Source organism: Schistocerca americana, chromosome 1 (genome assembly GCF_021461395.2).
Source record: "Schistocerca americana isolate TAMUIC-IGC-003095 chromosome 1, iqSchAmer2.1, whole genome shotgun sequence".
NCBI classification, from domain to species: domain Eukaryota; kingdom Metazoa; phylum Arthropoda; class Insecta; order Orthoptera; family Acrididae; genus Schistocerca; species Schistocerca americana.
The window spans coordinates 532830913-532848237 of record NC_060119.1 but is presented as its reverse complement, the minus strand read 5'-3'; the positions used below and the strand labels follow the sequence as shown (position 1 = coordinate 532848237).

Below are 17325 nucleotides of genomic sequence, written 5' to 3'. Positions count from 1 at the left end.
TAAGCACATCCTTTCACATCCGTCTACAGGATGCCATGAGGACTCTAATACGTCACGCAAAATACTGACAAACACTGTTGGTATAACTATGAATTACTCACGCTTCGTCGAAGTACAATAGGAAATGAACAATTACCGCTGTTCTTTATTGCGAAAAAGCAGTATAAAAGAAAGTCTGCTATCAAGACATTGCTTTTGTTCTGTTACTTTATTTATGACTCAACGTTTATAAAACTGAAGACAGCTCTGCACTGCAGTCAAAGTCTGGCAACGTCGTTCCCTGTTCATTGACTGACTGTGTTTTGTGACGTCAGATGCGCAGAACGAACCTAAACTCGGCTGCCAACATAAATGATGCGCACTTTAGTAATGTAAGATACTTATTTACAGGTTTTAAAGTGTCTAGCATACTACTGGAAGCATGTTTGGAAATACAATTACACCTGTATAAAGCCATCATTCTTTGCAGTGTAAGCTGTGGAAATAGTTCACCATAGCAGCATTTCTGTGATAATGTATGTTTTTGACTCATTCCACATTCCAGGTGGATCTCACTGATGATGACACTGAACATGATGTTTCATTTCCTGATGTATTTATCACTATTTTTGCATCTCTAGAATTGATGCTGCAAAACATATTTGGCCAACAGACTTGGCATTGATACTTGACAAACTGAAGAACCTGAATACAGAACATGGATTTCCTGAAGGACAGAAGCCATTCATATATCAGGAGGTTATTGATCTCAGTGCACCATTGTACCGTGGTATGTAATGCTCTGACTAAACCAGTGGTACTGTTAAAGAAGAGAAAGATGGAATAAATATAGATCATTTAAAGAACAGAAGAATATTCAGAAGGTAAAGGCTACCTGGTTTTAAGAAAAGTAGCAATATTATGAAAAGGATAGTTGCTACCCACAGTATAGTGGGGAGAGGCAACTGGGTGGGGATAAGGTGGAGGCTGAGGTGGGGAGGGGGAGGGATGGCAGGGTAGGAGTGGGGGACAGTAAAGTGCTGCTGAGAGTGTGTGTAGGGACAAGGTGGAGAAAGGGTAGGGCAGTTAGGTACAGTCGGCAGGCTAGACTGAGGGAGGGGCAGAGAGGTGGAGTAGCAGAAAAGGAGACAAGTAAAAGGCAGTGTGCATTGCTGGAACAGAGAGCTGTGTGGTGCTGGATGGGAACAGAGAAGGGGCTAGATGGGTTAAGGCTACAACTAATGAAGGCTGAGGCCAGGAAGGTTACGTGAAAGTAGGATATATTGCAAGGAGAGTTCCCACCTGTGCAACTCAGAAAAGCTGTTGTTGGTGGGAAGGATACAGATAGCACAGGCTGTGAAGCAGTCATTGAAATGAAGAATGTCATTTTGGGTGGTGTGCTCAGCAGTAGGGGGTCAAGTTGTTTCTTGGCCACAGTTTGTCTGTGGCCATACATGCAGACAGAAAGCTTGTTGGTTGTCATTCCCATGTAGAGTGCAGCACAGTCGTTGCAGATTAGCTTGTAGATCACATGACTGATTTCACAGATAGTCCTGTCTTTTGTGGGATGGGGGATGCTTGTGACTGGACTTTAGTAGGTGATAATGGGAGGATGTATGGGACAGGTCTAGCATCTAGGTCTATTACAGGGATATGAGACATGAAGCATGGGGTTGAGAGCATGGGGGAATACTACTGTGGAAGGGGTGGGAAGGATAGTGGATAGGACATTTCTCATTTCATGGTACGACAAAAGGTAGTCAAAAGCCCGGCAGGGAATGTAACTCACTTGCCACAGTGTTACATTCCATCCTGAATTTTCCATTGTTTTGTTTTAAGGAAAGATTTAATAAAATTTTGTATTTAAATTCAGTGTAGAACTGTATGCTACACTAATATTATAAATAATTAGAGTTATTATTCAGACAGCTGTCATAATGCATCAAGAGGTTTTGCATTTGCTCACAAAGGTAGGTACATCACTATGAAACTATTCATAAATTTTAAATGTATTGTTTATAGCTCACTGTAAATACAAACTACTTTTCAGATACATAAAACATGCTAAAGAGGATTACTAACATAGGGTTTCTCTCATGAAGTTAGCTTTACCAATATGCCACAGTATTTGCTTTTGATTGAAATTTATTTATGCTCTAGTCAATGCAGCATGATTCTATGATAGCAAGTACGAGAACATACTAGCATCTGTTTACCAGCAGACTCTTAACTTTAGTCTGGCCATTCTGCATGCCTTGTAGGTGTTTTGTGAAATACATTTGCTCACTACTGGAGTCTCCTTGTACATAAAATGTTTATTCACTTGTCACAGTGTCTTTTAGGTACATCCCATTCATATGTACACTCAGTGCTTAGCTATGGCATGGGGAACAAATGTACAAAATAGGAACACAATTTTCAAATTCCAGAAAAAAGCCATAAGAATAATAACCAAAAATAGTAGTCAAGCTCATTGTAAAGATCTGTTGAAAACACTGGGGATTTTAACTGCTCTATGTGAATACATTTACCAGTCCAGCTCTGTCCATGACTGTGGAAAAAGAGCTAGATTCAGCTTACATTTACCACGAAAAAATAAACATAAAACTCAAAACAGCATTTTCTACCAACGAATAAAGCTGTACAATAAATTAGCAAAAGAGATTAAAGAAATTGCAAAAATATACTTATTTAAAAATGCAGCTAATAAGCACCTGTTATGCAATACATTTTTTACATTGAAGGATTACTTAGACAAAACAGATTAGGGGTTTGGCAAAAAAGATGTTATACGAGGGTCAGTCAAAAAGTAATGCCTCCTATTTTTTTTTCTACGTTTAATTGTCAGGAAATTTAAATGCAATTACATAGGTTGAAAACCACAACATTGAGGATCATTTTGTCATTTTTCAATGTAATCTCCGCCCATCTCTACAGTTTTGGTCCATCTTTGAACAAGGGCATGTATCCCAGCACGGTAAAAATCACAGCTCTGCTTCCTAAGCCATTGACGCACGGATGTTTTGACGGCCTCCTCATCTTCAAAATGAATCCCACGATGAGCTTCTTTTAGTGGCCCGAACAGATGGAAGTCTGATGGTGCCAGGTCAGGGCTGTATGGGGGATGAGGCAAAACTTCCCATCCAATTTTGACAATCTCGTCAGAGGTGTGACGACTGGTGTGTGGTCTTGCATTGTCATGCAAAAGAAGAACATCTGCCATTGATTTTGTTGGGCGAACTCGCTGAAGACGTGCTTTAAGTTTGTTGAGGGTTGTGACGTATTGAACAGAATTTATTGTGCATCCCTGCTCCAAAAAATCAACCAGAATCACACCCTCTGTATCCCAGAAAACTGTTGCCATAACTTTCCCTGCCGATCGCACAGTTTTGAATTTTTTCTTCCTCGGCGAGCTTGTGTGACGCCACTCCATTGACTGCCTCTTTGATTCGGGTTCAAAAAAATGCACCCATGTTTCGTCCCCGGTCACAATTTTTTTCAGAAACTCATCTCCCTCCAAACGGAAGCACTGCAAGTGTTGGGAGGCTATTGTTTTCCTTGCCTCTTTATTCTAATCGGTTAACATTCTTGGAACCCACCGTGCACAAACTTTTGAGTACCCCAATTGTTTAATAATCGTGATCACACTGCCTTTACTAAGAGAAATAATGCGACACACTTCATCTGCAGTCACCCGACGGTCACCACGAATGATGTCATCAACTTGCTGAATGTTGTGTGGAGTCACTGCACTCACCGGCCTGCCGCTCCGCTTTTCGTCAGTCAACGGTGTTTGCCCTTCAGCTTCCTTACAACGACGAACCCATCGTCTAACAGTGCTGACATCCACTGTCACAACACCATACACCTTCTTCAGTCTTTCATGAATGCGTATGGGCGTTTCACCTTCTGCATTCAAGAATTCAATCACACAACGCTGTCTCAAACGAACATCGATGTCGGCCATCTTACAAACTTCTGCTGTGCTGCCACCTGTTGACACAGAAAGTTACTACTGCAGTGGATTGCAGAAGAAGGTTTGAGGAATGGCGCCAAATTCAAATTTTTCACTTAACTTAATTTCTTTAAGTAGAAAAAAAATGGGAGGCATTACTTTTTGACCGACCCTCGTACAAATAAATAATAATAATTATTATGAAACATCCAACATTCCACATAACACCTTCACACTATGTTTTTTCCATCTTTTTTTCTTTTTCTAGAAAAACTTACCCCCAAAGCTATGCATGGCACAATACTAACACCTCTTCCTCTTTCTGAGCTCAATATCTCACTCATTATAGAGGGATGCTGACTCAGTTTTTCAGGATAGCAAATGGGAAGTTCCAGTACAGAACATGGTCCAGAGATCACCAGTGTGTGAGCGTACATGTGTGTGTGTGTGTGTGTGTGTGTGTGTGTGTGTGTGTGTGTGTGTGTGTGTGTGTAGTGAGTGAAGTGTTATGAAACAATGTGTGTATAGTGTGTGCAGTGAGTGATAGTGAGATATAGGTGAACAGTGTGGCATTACATTATTTAATAAGTTATTTGTAAAAAAAGTATTGTATACCAGGAATAAATCTAATGATTGTCTCTAACAAGAAGTCTGTAAATGTATGTGTATACGAATTAGCTTATTTTAAATTAGTCTAAACTTGTAAATACTTAAACATGTCCTATATCCTTGTAAAGAGAGATCTACAGATGAGTAAAGCTACTACTACTACTGGTAGTAGTAGTACTACTACTACTACTATGGTAGCACTACTACTACTACCACTACAGATATTCCTCACTACACTGCATGAGGTGTCTTTTTCAGTGACATTTTCTTCCTTCGATATCACTCAACATTTTTTTCTGTCCTTATTCAGTTTGCTTCTCAGATTAAGATGCAATTATATAAACTTTCAAAATGAAGTCTATATCTTAGTTATATTGATGTTATGTTTAGTCTTATCACAAAAGATCTAAGAAATAATACAAGTCTTACTACTACTCTCAGTACTGTTTATGGGCACAGACTGTGCACTACTCTCGATTCTGATAACTATATTCTCTAAGGATGAAATTTTTATGTTTATTTCTCACTTTACCCCAAGAAACGGGAATGTTAAAATTTCTTGAACTTTTGTTGTTCCTCTCTACTACAAATATGTCACTTTTTTCATTAATACAAGTTTTTCAACTGCCCTCATGTGGACTGGATGAGAAATTTTAACTCTCATTGTTCATTGACAGAAAAAGCTAATAAACAATTCTTCAGCAGGAAGGTCAGGAAACGTATTTCCAATGTTAGTCAAGTGAAATGAAAAACAGCATATGTCATAGATCAATAAAAAAGGAAAACAGTTAAAAAATGTGATTGACTTAGCGTACCATAGTTCTTTAAAGCTGTTGAGACTGAAACCAAGGACTGTTCCATTTTTATTTGACAAAAGTCATATGAACATTCTGACAAAAGATCTAGACTCCAATGCCTTATTTACAGTACCATTACAGAAACTTTTATCCTTCCCTTGTTCTATAAGATCTCTGTGAGTATTCCAGATGCCTGTATGCTTTGATTGTTGTGTGCTCTTTTGATTTAGTGATACGTCAATTTTATAAAGCTTCCAACAAGTGAATTATGTCAGTTTATACATGTTTCATACATTCACAATAACAACCAAAAACTTATTTACTTCTCACATTTCTCCCAAATATAATTTACTGTCGCTCCCACTTTTCATTTACCATATTAACTAGGATTTAATAACAATAACAGATATAAAATGTTCTAATATAATTACAGTAGCTTGCTTATGTTAATGCTTAGTGCAATGGTTTGTCATAACTTTACAAGAATAATAATACAGACCAAAATGGAAAAACTTCTTTGCTGAAAATACCTTATTCTTATGCTTTTAGGTGGGGAAATCCAAATATGATTCTTAAGAAACTGTATCACCCACATTTTATAGATAAATTTATTAAATTAAGCGATTTTAAAGAATTTAACAGCTTTTATATTGTTAAAATAATTTAAAAAGGAGTTGTAAGGAATGTAGATGATGTTGGTAGCACTGCTGAAAAAATTTTCTGTCAAAAAAAGTTCAATTTTATTTTTGTGTTAATAAATGGTGTTTTCTTTACTGTCAATCTAACCTCACCTTCCCGTTTCCTGTACATGTGCTCAGTACAATGTCTAATCATGGTTGTAAAAACTCTCCTGACAGTTTTTCTTATATCTGTGGTGAATTTGTGATTAAAAAACACCAAAGAAACATTACAGACTTTGTGCAATAGGTTTATTTATCATACTTTGGATCTAAACTTGATGATCAGGATAAATCTTGGGTGCCACATAAGGTATGTTATGTGTGTGTTGAAGGTCTCAGAAAATGGTCCAAAAAGGAGAAAAAAAGCCTTTAGATTTGCTGTTCCTATGACACGGAGGGAGCCAAGAAATCGTTCTGATGATTGCTACTTTTGCAGTGTTATTACTGGTCATCATTCGAAAAACAAGAAGGTAATAAGCTCCCCTAACCTTCTGTCCACCATCTGACCAGTAGGGCATGGTATAGATTTTCCAGTTCCTGAACCACCAGATGATTTAAATTCTATTCCAACAGAAGTATTTTCTGATGTACAATCTGATTTACATGAACCAGATGATGAAGAATTCCATTGTAATACAGAAAGTCTACAGTCCAAATGGTTTACTCAGACTGAGCTTAATGATTTGGTTAGGGATCTGGGCTTAACGAAAGAAAAAGCTGAACTGCTTGGCTCTAGATCAAAAGAAAAGAACTTATTGGCAGTTGGAACCAGCATATACATGCATAGAAAGAAAGAGCAGCAATTTTCCAAGTTTTATCAACAAGACAGTGATTTAGTGTACTGCTCAGACATTCCCAGTCTGATGAAAGAGTTTGGTGTCAAATGCAGAAAGGAAGACTGGAGGCTGTTTATTGATTCATCCAAAACTAGTTTAAAGGGTATTTTATTACACAATGGTAACATGTATGCACCTATACGTGTTGGACATTCTGCACATAGGAAAGAAAGCTATGAAAACCTATAAATAGTGCTAAATAAAATAGGCTATTCTGCTCATGGTTGGATGATATGTGATGATCTAAAAGTAACATGTACGCTCCTTGGTCAGCAAGGTGGCTTTACCAAATTTCCATGTTTCTTGTGTGAATGCGACAGTAGGGCTAGGGATCAACACTTGCGCAGAAAGAACTAGCCGCAAGGGAGTCTTTAAAACCTGGTGAGAAGAACATTGTACACAAGAACCTTGTAGATCTAAAAAACATGCTCCTACCACTTGTACATATAAAGTAAGGCCTAATGAAACAGTTTGTAAAGGCTTTGCCTAAAGATGGACGTCTGCCAAAAGTTTCCACATGTTTCAGAAACTAAACAAAAAGAAGGCATCTCTGTCAGACCTGACACTAGAAAATTGATATTTGATGTTAACTTTGCATCCAAAATGACCTTAAATGAGAAAGAAGCATGGTATCATTCAAGCAAGTCGTTACAAAGTTCTTAGGATGTGAAAAAGACTCAGAATATGTTTCTATTATAGCTACAATGTTAAAGAAGTTTAAAACTTCAGGACGTTTAATGAGCCTGAAAGTTCACTTTTTGAACAGTCACCTTGATTACTTCCCGGACAATATGGGAGATGTTAGTGAGGAGCAAGGAGAGCATTTTCATGAGGACATTAAAGTGATGGAAACACGCTACCAAGGTTGCTGGAAAACTAACATGATGGGGGCTACCATTGGTCACTTCACCGAGAAGGTCAGCAAGTGACTAATCATAGAAAAAGCTGCACAAGAAGCTTCAAAGAAAAAAAGAGGAAGAAAATACAAACCAATTCCAGCTGACAAGTGAAACCTCTATTAACACATATCATTGTTTTAAGTAGCTCGCTGTAAATACAAACCATGCTTATGTTGCAACAAAGCATTTCATTAACTTCCCTGTTTACCATATAGCACAGGATTTTTATGCTACATAGTAAAAAGCACATTGCTCGAAAACTGTGGGTCATACTAAAAAACTAAGGCTAGATTTGGATTCAGCTCATAAAAATCTATAAAGATCAGCTATCAAAGTAAAAAAAGCTCATTTTTTGAAAAAATTTCCTTGGCTTGTGTAATTTACACAATCCAGAATCAAATGGTGTAGTATGTCACTGCACCTCACTACACCCTACAATTGAGGACTCTGGTCTTCCAAACTAAAGCTACATAACTGGGTGACTAAGAGGAATGCTGCTTTTTTTAGTTGTTTCCGCTGACATTTGGTAAGTAAGGTTTTCTGTTACTTTTGTCTTGTGGTGAGTCTTTTCCTTTTTGTTGTCCCTTACTTATCTTTCTATGGTTTGCTGGTTCTACCTGCTGGCTCACAAACACCATATCAAATTTTTTGTTGACAGCCTGTGAAATGTGCCTTTACCCGGTTGGAATGTTAATGGTCAGGCTGGAAACTCATCCCTCTGAGTAGGTCATCACACAAGCAAATTAAAAGTGTTCTGTAAGTTACAGAATTTCTTACCATTTTTGACACTAGTTGTTTTAATGCTACTTTATTCTCCAAAAATTATCTGCAAAATTTGAAAGCTGGTGTATGTAAATGTTTCTAATAACCTCTTGTGGTGGTTGGGCAGAGGGGGGGGGGGGGGGGCAGAGGTCATGATCACTGTGTCCAGTTCCATGTATTTGTATGACACCTGCCATCAATAAAAGTAACTATGTACTAATAGAATCTCTTTCTATACTATAACCACATCTAAAAGATAAGTAGCTGATAAATTTTTAATTTGCTTAAATGATTTGTAGGCTGGGAATCTGTAAAGAAAACAGAGTACATCAGCCTTGGAAGAGTGACAGAGTTCAAGTATGGAGAAGAAATAAGCAAAACATTTAGAAGACAGAATGCACTGAAGTGGTACAAGACATTTGGTAAGAAACAAATAAGAATTAACACAAAACATGATTGCATCAGATAACTGTTAAGTAAATATAATTCCCTTAACTCCAACAAAGAGTGGACATATGGAAGTTTTCATTAATACACACCTGGTTGTAATTACTTTCAGCCTTCAGACAGGAACAGTTCTGTAAACCCTTTACAGGCTCTAATAATTGTATTCTTTGGCACTTCACAGCTTTCTCACAAAAACACTTGTGTATATACTATTCCAATCATGATATCATGGTAGCATAATGAAATGTGAAAATTCTAGCTGCTAAGATACACTACAAGTGTTTTCTAAAAAATGTTGAAATTTGCCAAATTCTTAGCTCTTGAGGCAGCTGAGGCAGCTGAAGAATTGTACATCCCTGCTGTAGCAGCAGCAGACAGCACTTGTGCAACATGGCATCCATTTATCCTTAATTGACGGCATATCAGTAAGCGAATAACATGGTGCAACATGATCGTAATTAGTAAAATGAATTTCAGTTTCTGTTGATTGTGTCTCTGATACAACTGTTCACAGTTACTATTCAGCTCAATTTGCTACTCACTTAATATCCATAATGATTAGCAGTTGCCTTTGTGTTATAACTAAGTTTTAACAATATACCATAGATAAAACTGAATTATTATTCTCTGTGATTTCTTCACAAATGCTTGTTAATAGCATCTGTCCTGTGCAGGTTCCAAAGTTTCACAGCAATGTGGAACCTAACTGAAGCTTTAAAGGTAAAATATGAAGCATGTGGTACACATTCGAGATCACCTACTTCTCCTGTAGACCTACATATGCACCATTTATCAGTTTTCTTGGATATTCATTCCAATGAGGTCGACATTTCATTAGAAATTGTGGAAACACTGGAAGGAACAGGAAATAACATGACAACTCCATAAATTGTGGTTCAAATGATGATTGTTGAACTACTTAAAAGTCCAGATAAAAATTGAGAACTTTCAAAGTCCAAGAAAATATGTGCAGTAGTAGCTTTCAGTGACTAAGGCAAGGCTTTAAATTTTTTGCTAAAAACATGAGGGAGAAAAGGCATAAACTTAAGGAGTGTCAAAAGTCAGATTCATTTTGTAAGATCTGAACATGAATTGTATAAATGGAAGAAAGATTTACATGAAATATGAACAAATGAAACTCGCAAAAGTATGAAAGAAAAAGTATTTAAAAGATTTAGAACTGCTTGTGAAAATCAATGCACCATTGTTAAGGGAGATCTACAAGACTGGGTGTTCTGAACTGCAAGTGGGATGAACATTATGGGATTTCCTGGCTTCTTTGACCTCATTAAATAGATTCAGAAAATTTTATGGAAAAGGAAGTTGCAAAATTACAAAATTTATCTCAAGTAAACGTGAAGAGATGTCAGCAATAGGTAATACTAAAGTAAAGTTCATAGCTGACATGAAGACAAGGCTTGTTTTTATCTCCTACAAGCTGTGTATAAAGCCAGTCAGGTATTGCAATCTACATTTATCATTTTGAGTAAAAAAAAAAGACAGAGTTGCTTATGCAGCCGATGAATGCTATGACACATTACTATACAACAATGCCAGTGACAAGTTACATTTCTGCAACTTTATTGCTCTCTTCAGGAACATCAGGGCAAATTAGGACCAAAAGTTAAAAAAAGGGACTGTTTACTAGCAGAAATTTTGGACATGATATCACAAAATCTGGAAAAATGCGAGAGAATAATTTTCAGTGTTATGTCTGAAACATCTTCTTACCATTTGCTAAGAATATTTCATTGCTTTTGTTGGACTCTTGGACTGTATATAACAACAACTTTAGGATGATGGTGAGAAGCCTGTTAATATAATTCAGATTCAATGTGGAACTAACAGTGTGATTCAGCCTCTCGATAACAAGATTTTCAATAGTGTAAGGTGTTTTTCAGATAACTGTCAGGCAATATAATTTCCTATAGCTCTATGTCATTTCAGGTTTATCAGCAGAACAGTGTTATTAAACTCCAGTCATTTCTGCATTGTCAATCTGCATCATCACATTTTACAAATTTGAACAAGTATACCCAGTACACAGCCCAATATGCAGAACAATGGCCAAAACCAGTTCTTACTTCATTCAGGTTCTTCTCATTTATTGGCTTGCAACATGCTCCATTACAATATTTCTAATACTACATGTATGTATTGTGTATGTGGAATGTAGTGTAATGTTTGTGTTGTATGATGGTGAGAGAAGGGAAAGAGTGAAACCCAATGTCAGCACATAGCCTATTTCTCACAAATAGAACCATCAATAGTCTCACATGTCCTCACTTCATGAGACACTGTGGAGAGGTTTGGTATTTAGACAAGGATGTTGGCACAGACTTTATGTCAACTTGCTCTCCTCCTTGCCTATCAAACACTGGCAGTGAAAATTTTATCCACTACCAGGATTTGTACTGGCTTAACCTCAGGTCAAGTGCCACTGCACAAGCATACATTAGCGACCTCAACCACAGAGATGGGTACTCCATTCCAGCTCTGTCTAGATAAAGCTAGTAATTACTGTTAAGTGTCTGAATGCATTAATTTTTCTTTTATCAGGTGTAAGGAAAATGTTTGTTTTTGTCATTCAGTAACACTTCATATTTTTATGACGTCTACAGGGAATAAACGAGTAACTATTTCATTGTTAAAAAAATATACATTATTTAAAAATTATCATAAGAACTGTGCTACAGGAATTGTTATAAAACATTTAATGTCAACAAATTAAAGACCCAGTTGATGGATGTCATCTGTAATGTAACATCATACACTACCTTGATTTTCTTTCCTTTCTTAGTCACTTGTGTAGCAATTACATCTGAAACGGTTTAGCTGTTGTTATGAGCTGTAAGTTATACAAAAAATTAATAATGCAAAATATTTTTGGGATGATCTGAGTGCTAAAAATGCAAGTTTTTGAACTTTTGCAGTCTGCCCTGTGTGCTGCTACATCCTCTTGTCTTGTCTGCGTCTGCTTATTTGCCGATTCTTCGCTAGGTAGAATGGGCTGTTACAGACTGCTGCTACAGGCAATTCTTCATGTGGCAAAAATGAGTAACTTTAACTTTTTTATAATACTTGCAGTGGGCCTTAGAAGTTAAAATTTAGACAGTGCATTTCTTTCAGTGTAGTCTATCTGCGTGAAAAATATCAGGGTAGTTTTCAACCTGTCGTAATGGACCATTTCCTTGTGAGTCCTGTAAGTACTACACATGAAACCTATAATACTGTGCAGTATGTGAATATTATTACTCAATATGTCACCTTTGATTTTTTTACCACTGGTCTTTGCACCTTCAAGCAGGACCTGCTTTTAAGGACCTTAATGATGAATTTCGGTTGATAACATGGATGCAACATTTAATGAACTTGTATGGAGTGAGAGCTATTGCTTATTTGGGTTTCACAGACGTCATATTCGGAATATGTAAGAACTGAATGACTAGACATAGATGTCAGATGCTATTTGTTTCTAGCCACATACCCACAGCTATTAGAATTCTTGTCACAATGAAATCCTGAAGTTTGTTTTAAAAAAATATATTAGCACACAATTAAAGAGGTGATCATGATAACTTGACAGCTGTTAACTAGAGTTTATATGCAACAAGTTAGAAAACTTAGAATGTTATACAACATACAATGAAGTGGTGCAAACCTTACTGACATTTGTCATTCAAATAGTAACTAAAAAGAAAGAACTGAATGGCAGTGACTTCAAAAAACTTCATTCAAGAAAGCACAGATAATATTCTGCCCACAGTAATATAAATTTAGTCTAATTAAGATGTATTTTTTCATCCTGTTCAAATCTGACAAACAATTACCATTTGCATGTGATCATTGTGACTAATAATGTAACTTCTAAAATAGGCTACCACAAATAAAAAAGTATTGCTTTTGCAGTTTTAAAATATTTCCAGTGCAATTGCTACTAAAAGTGTCACCATCTTTCTTCAGGTCCAAAATGGTCATTACTGGACAGTGAGGATGCTATTGTGTTTATTGACAACCACGACAACCAGCGTGGCCATGGTGGAGGGGGCGCTACCATCCTCACCCACAAGTCACGACAACTATACACAGTCAGAACTTTTCTTTATTAGAATAGATACAGTACATTATTGAGCTTTATGTTCCTCTTCATTCATCTCATAAGCTGTGTAAATGGTGGAAATTTGCCATTTATATTAAGCATAATGTTTCAACATCATAAATATATGTCCCACATATCTGTACAAGTTCTGTAACAAGCTGTCCCTGAGTTTATATATTTAGAACTGCAATGCATATGTGCACCACATGGTCATTATAGCCATTTGTTAAGTGTCTGCAGTGGGTTGCCGGTACAAACTATTATCTTAGGGAGGGGGGCGGGGGGGGGGGGGGGGGGGGGGGGACAAGCAAACACATGTCCACTGATTTCACAGATTTGTGTGTGTGTGTGTGTGTGTGTGTGTGTGTGTGTGTGTGTGTGTGTGTGTGTGTGTGTGTGCGGGGAGGGGGGGGGGGGTTACCAAGCAGATCTATTTACTGAATTTTTCAAGGAGAGAGAGGACAGGAGAGTGGCGAAGAGGCCTATTCGCTGATTTCAATTAATATGAATTAGAGATAAATCTGCCAGCAAAATGGAAAAGCAAATATGTAAAATATGTTCAAAATTTAGGGAAGATGTTTTAGGCAGTCAGTGCTATGTTGTTCTACAAAGACAAACAGTTCATAATATTAAAACTTGTAAATATGAACCCATCATTGTAGGTCCTGCCCCTTGGAAACAATTTCATTACTTTAATTTCAAAAAACACAACACATAGTTGTGAAGACATTAGTTCTACTTTTCCCTGAGATCAGTTATTTAGCTAGTTCAGACTTACTGCAAACCACAGTATCAGCTGCCCATTGATAAAAATTCTGTAATTATTATTACCAATATTTTAGAAATATTGTGCATCATTTCTTAATGGGGCAAATAAAACTGTAGTTTCTTTGAAAAAGAAGAAGACATTCATTTTGTTTCTTTTTAGACTCAAAAAATTTTACATATAACTTCCAAACATATTTTTCCTTTCAACTGTCTGGAAAACAGATTCTTTCAAGGCTACCTGTGAAACAAGCCATGTAATCTACAAGCTACATTGCAAACAGTGTGCTGCATTCTATGTGGGCGTGACAACCAACAAGCTCTCTGTCCACATGAATGGCCACCAGCAAACTGTGGCCAATAAACAAGTGGACTACCCTGTTGCTGAGCGCGCTGCCCAAAATGACATCCATCATTTCAATGACTGCTTCACACCCTATGCCATGTGGATCCTTCCCACAAACACCAGCTTTTCTGAATTGCACAGGTGGGAACTCTCCCTACAATATATCCCACATTCCCATAACCTTCCTGGCCTCAACCTTTGTTAGTCATTTTTCTCACCCACCCATCCCCTTCCCCATTTCCACTCCAGCACTACACAGACCTCATTCCATGAACACACTCAGTCTTTTTACTTCGTTCCTTTTCCACTACCTCCCCCCTCCCCCCCCCCCCCCCCCCACCTCTTTTCTGCCCTCCATCTAACCTCCCAATAGCACCTAGCTGCCCTAGCCTCTCTCCACCTCGCCCTTGCGCACTCCCCGTCAGCCCTTCACTGTTCCCCATCCCTACCCTGCTATTGCTCCCCTTCCCCACCTTAGTCTACTCCTTACCACCACTCAGTGGCCACTCACATCATGCACTGCTGCTGTTGCTTGTAGTGTGGCTTTAGCTGCCAGAGGCTGCAGTCATGTGTGTGTGGGTTGCATTTGCCTGTGTGTGTGTGTGTGTGTGTGTGTGTGTGTGTGTGTGTGTGTGTGTGTTGTCTATTTTCAACAAAGGCCTTGTTGGTCAAATGCTTATATTGTGACAGTCTTTTTGTTGTGCCTATCGCAACTCAGCATCTCCACTATATGGTGAGTGGCAACTTTCCTTTTAATAATATTCTTACATTCCATCCATGATTTTCCATTGTTTGAGAGTCTTTGATGACATTCAACAGATTAATTTTCCCAGTTCATCTTGATGAAAATGTAGGAGAGGTAAATAAGTGTGTGTCTAATGTCTCAATGTTGATCTAAGGCAAGTTTTAATTCATTGCAAGGTGCTGAATGACCTCTCAGAGGAAGCTGATGATACTGGAATTATCATAATCTGAGTAACCGGTCAATAACTGTATGAAACAGTAAGATTTTCTACTTACAGTTCATCAGGTCAGACATATTGCTACAGCTGTTGAATTTTTGGGTTCAGGTTCATCTCGAACATTTACATGTTTTGTGATAACTTATTTAATATATTTTAAATAAAAATATATTAGAAGCATTTCTGGTTTATCTACATCCTTGCAAACCATTTCACTTGGTATCTATGAATGGTACATTATCACATTTGTGATTCTCTATAAATTTTCAGTGTGTATTCATGTTTTTCTGACATGTTCTACATCCAGGATGATCTCCTCACTGTCAATCATTGGAGTTAAAATACACCTAATCTGATCTAATTTAATCTCGTCAACACCAGAGGGTAGGACATCTACATACACATTTTTCCTTTTTGTGGATTTGAGAATTATATTTGAAACGTTTTCCCTAAGACATTACGCAGCGGATCATAATTTCTTGAAACTTCCAGTGGTACAAGCTCCAAATAATGATTAGTGCAGTGGATGTAACAGCTCTTTGACTGGTTTTTAAGTACCTACACCAGCAAAACAATGGGCCACAGAAACTCAGTTCCTAATGTGAGTCTTTGAAGGAGCTGTTTGATGGTAATTTCCAGCATTTGTGACCTGGAGTTTGGTGGGCTCTATAAAACCAGAAAAAGTTCTACTTTGAGTCTCTCAGGTTGGCACAATGTACACAAAGAGTTACCTGCTCATGGCCAGCCACGCTCATGATTGATTCTGCCATAATTCTGTAAAACAGAGAAATTTTTGTTTGCTACGTAATGCCTCACTGGAATGTATAATTTCCAACTATTTCGTTTTGTATTGCTGGTCAATGTAGTGTTGAGGTGATTCAGCCATAACTTTTCTGTAGCTTTTATCCAGTTATACAAACTTCCTTTAAGAAAAGCCATTTCTTTCTGTGGTATTCTATTACTCACTGTGTGGATAGACATGATGCAGTCATAGCAGTGAACACTGTCACTCATATCTTCATAATATAGCCATGGATTAGACACAAATCATTCTGCATCTTAAAGGATGCAAAGGTTTGATTCAGCTGGAAGAAATAATTGCTGTCAATCAAAATATGAAATGCGCATTTGCTGATGTAGCAAAATTTGTATTACTGCCTTTGCCTGTAGAGCATGTATATCTCTAAGTGAATTTGAGGGACAGAAACTGGGTAGAGCTATCAAATTGAAATTTATATCAAATAATAACGGTCCCTTGACAGTGTAAAAAATTTAAACTTCTAAGTCAATGCAGTCAAAAGATATGGCCATATATGTCACATATTTTAATACTCACAAACTCACTCATAAAATCCTATGGACAGACTATCTGTAGTGTGTTACAGAATGATACCAACAAACTTCAGGGCTGTGGAGGGTGTCTTGAGCTCTGTTGCCTCTGTGTATGACATTTTCGAACACAGATTTCCATCTGCAGTTTATTCTTTTCCTGGAACTCTCTAAAATCTCTAGTGTTTTTCTTTATACAGGAGAAAAATAAACTGCAGATGAAAATTATGTCCGAAACTGTCATCCACCAAGGTAACAGAGCATCACGTTCATAGGAGGCAAGACCTGCATACACAGCAGCTACATTATGTGATCAAAAGTATCCGGACACCTCCAAAAACATACGTTTTTCATATTAAGTGCATTTTGCTGCCACTTACTGCCAGGTACTTCATATTAGTGACCTCAGTAGTCATTAGATATCGTGAGAGAGCAGAATGGGTCGCTCTGCGGAACTCACGGACTTGGAACGTGGTTGGTGACTGAGTGTCACTTGTGTCATACGTTTGTACACGAGATTTCCACACCCCTAAACATCCCTAGGTCCACTGTTTCCGATATGATAGTGAAATGGAAATGTGAAGGGAGACGTATAGCACGAAAGTGTACATGCTGACCTCGTCTGTTAACTGACAGAGACTGCCGACACTTGAAGAGGGTCGTAATGTGTACTAGGCAGACATCAATGCAGACCATCACACAGGAATTTCAAACTGCATCAGGATCCACTGCAAGTACTATGACAGGCGAGAAGTGAGAAAACTGGGATTTCATGGTCGAGCAGCCGCTCATAAGCCACACATCACGCCGGTAAATGTCAAACAATGTCTCCCTTGATGTATGGAGCATAAACATTGGAC

General features: G+C 37.7%; 1 protein-coding gene across 1 annotated transcript in view; it reads left to right on the top strand.

Annotated features, from left to right (window-relative positions):
- LOC124624621 (alpha-amylase-like) overlaps positions 1–17325 on the top strand; it is a 126723-nt gene that overhangs the window by 70402 nt on the left and 38996 nt on the right. Inside the window, exons 5-7 of the mRNA XM_047149118.1 lie at positions 621–769; positions 8817–8939; positions 12928–13052. Coding sequence (XP_047005074.1) covers positions 621–769; positions 8817–8939; positions 12928–13052 — 397 coding nt within the window. The remainder of the gene's footprint in view (positions 1–620; positions 770–8816; positions 8940–12927; positions 13053–17325) is intronic.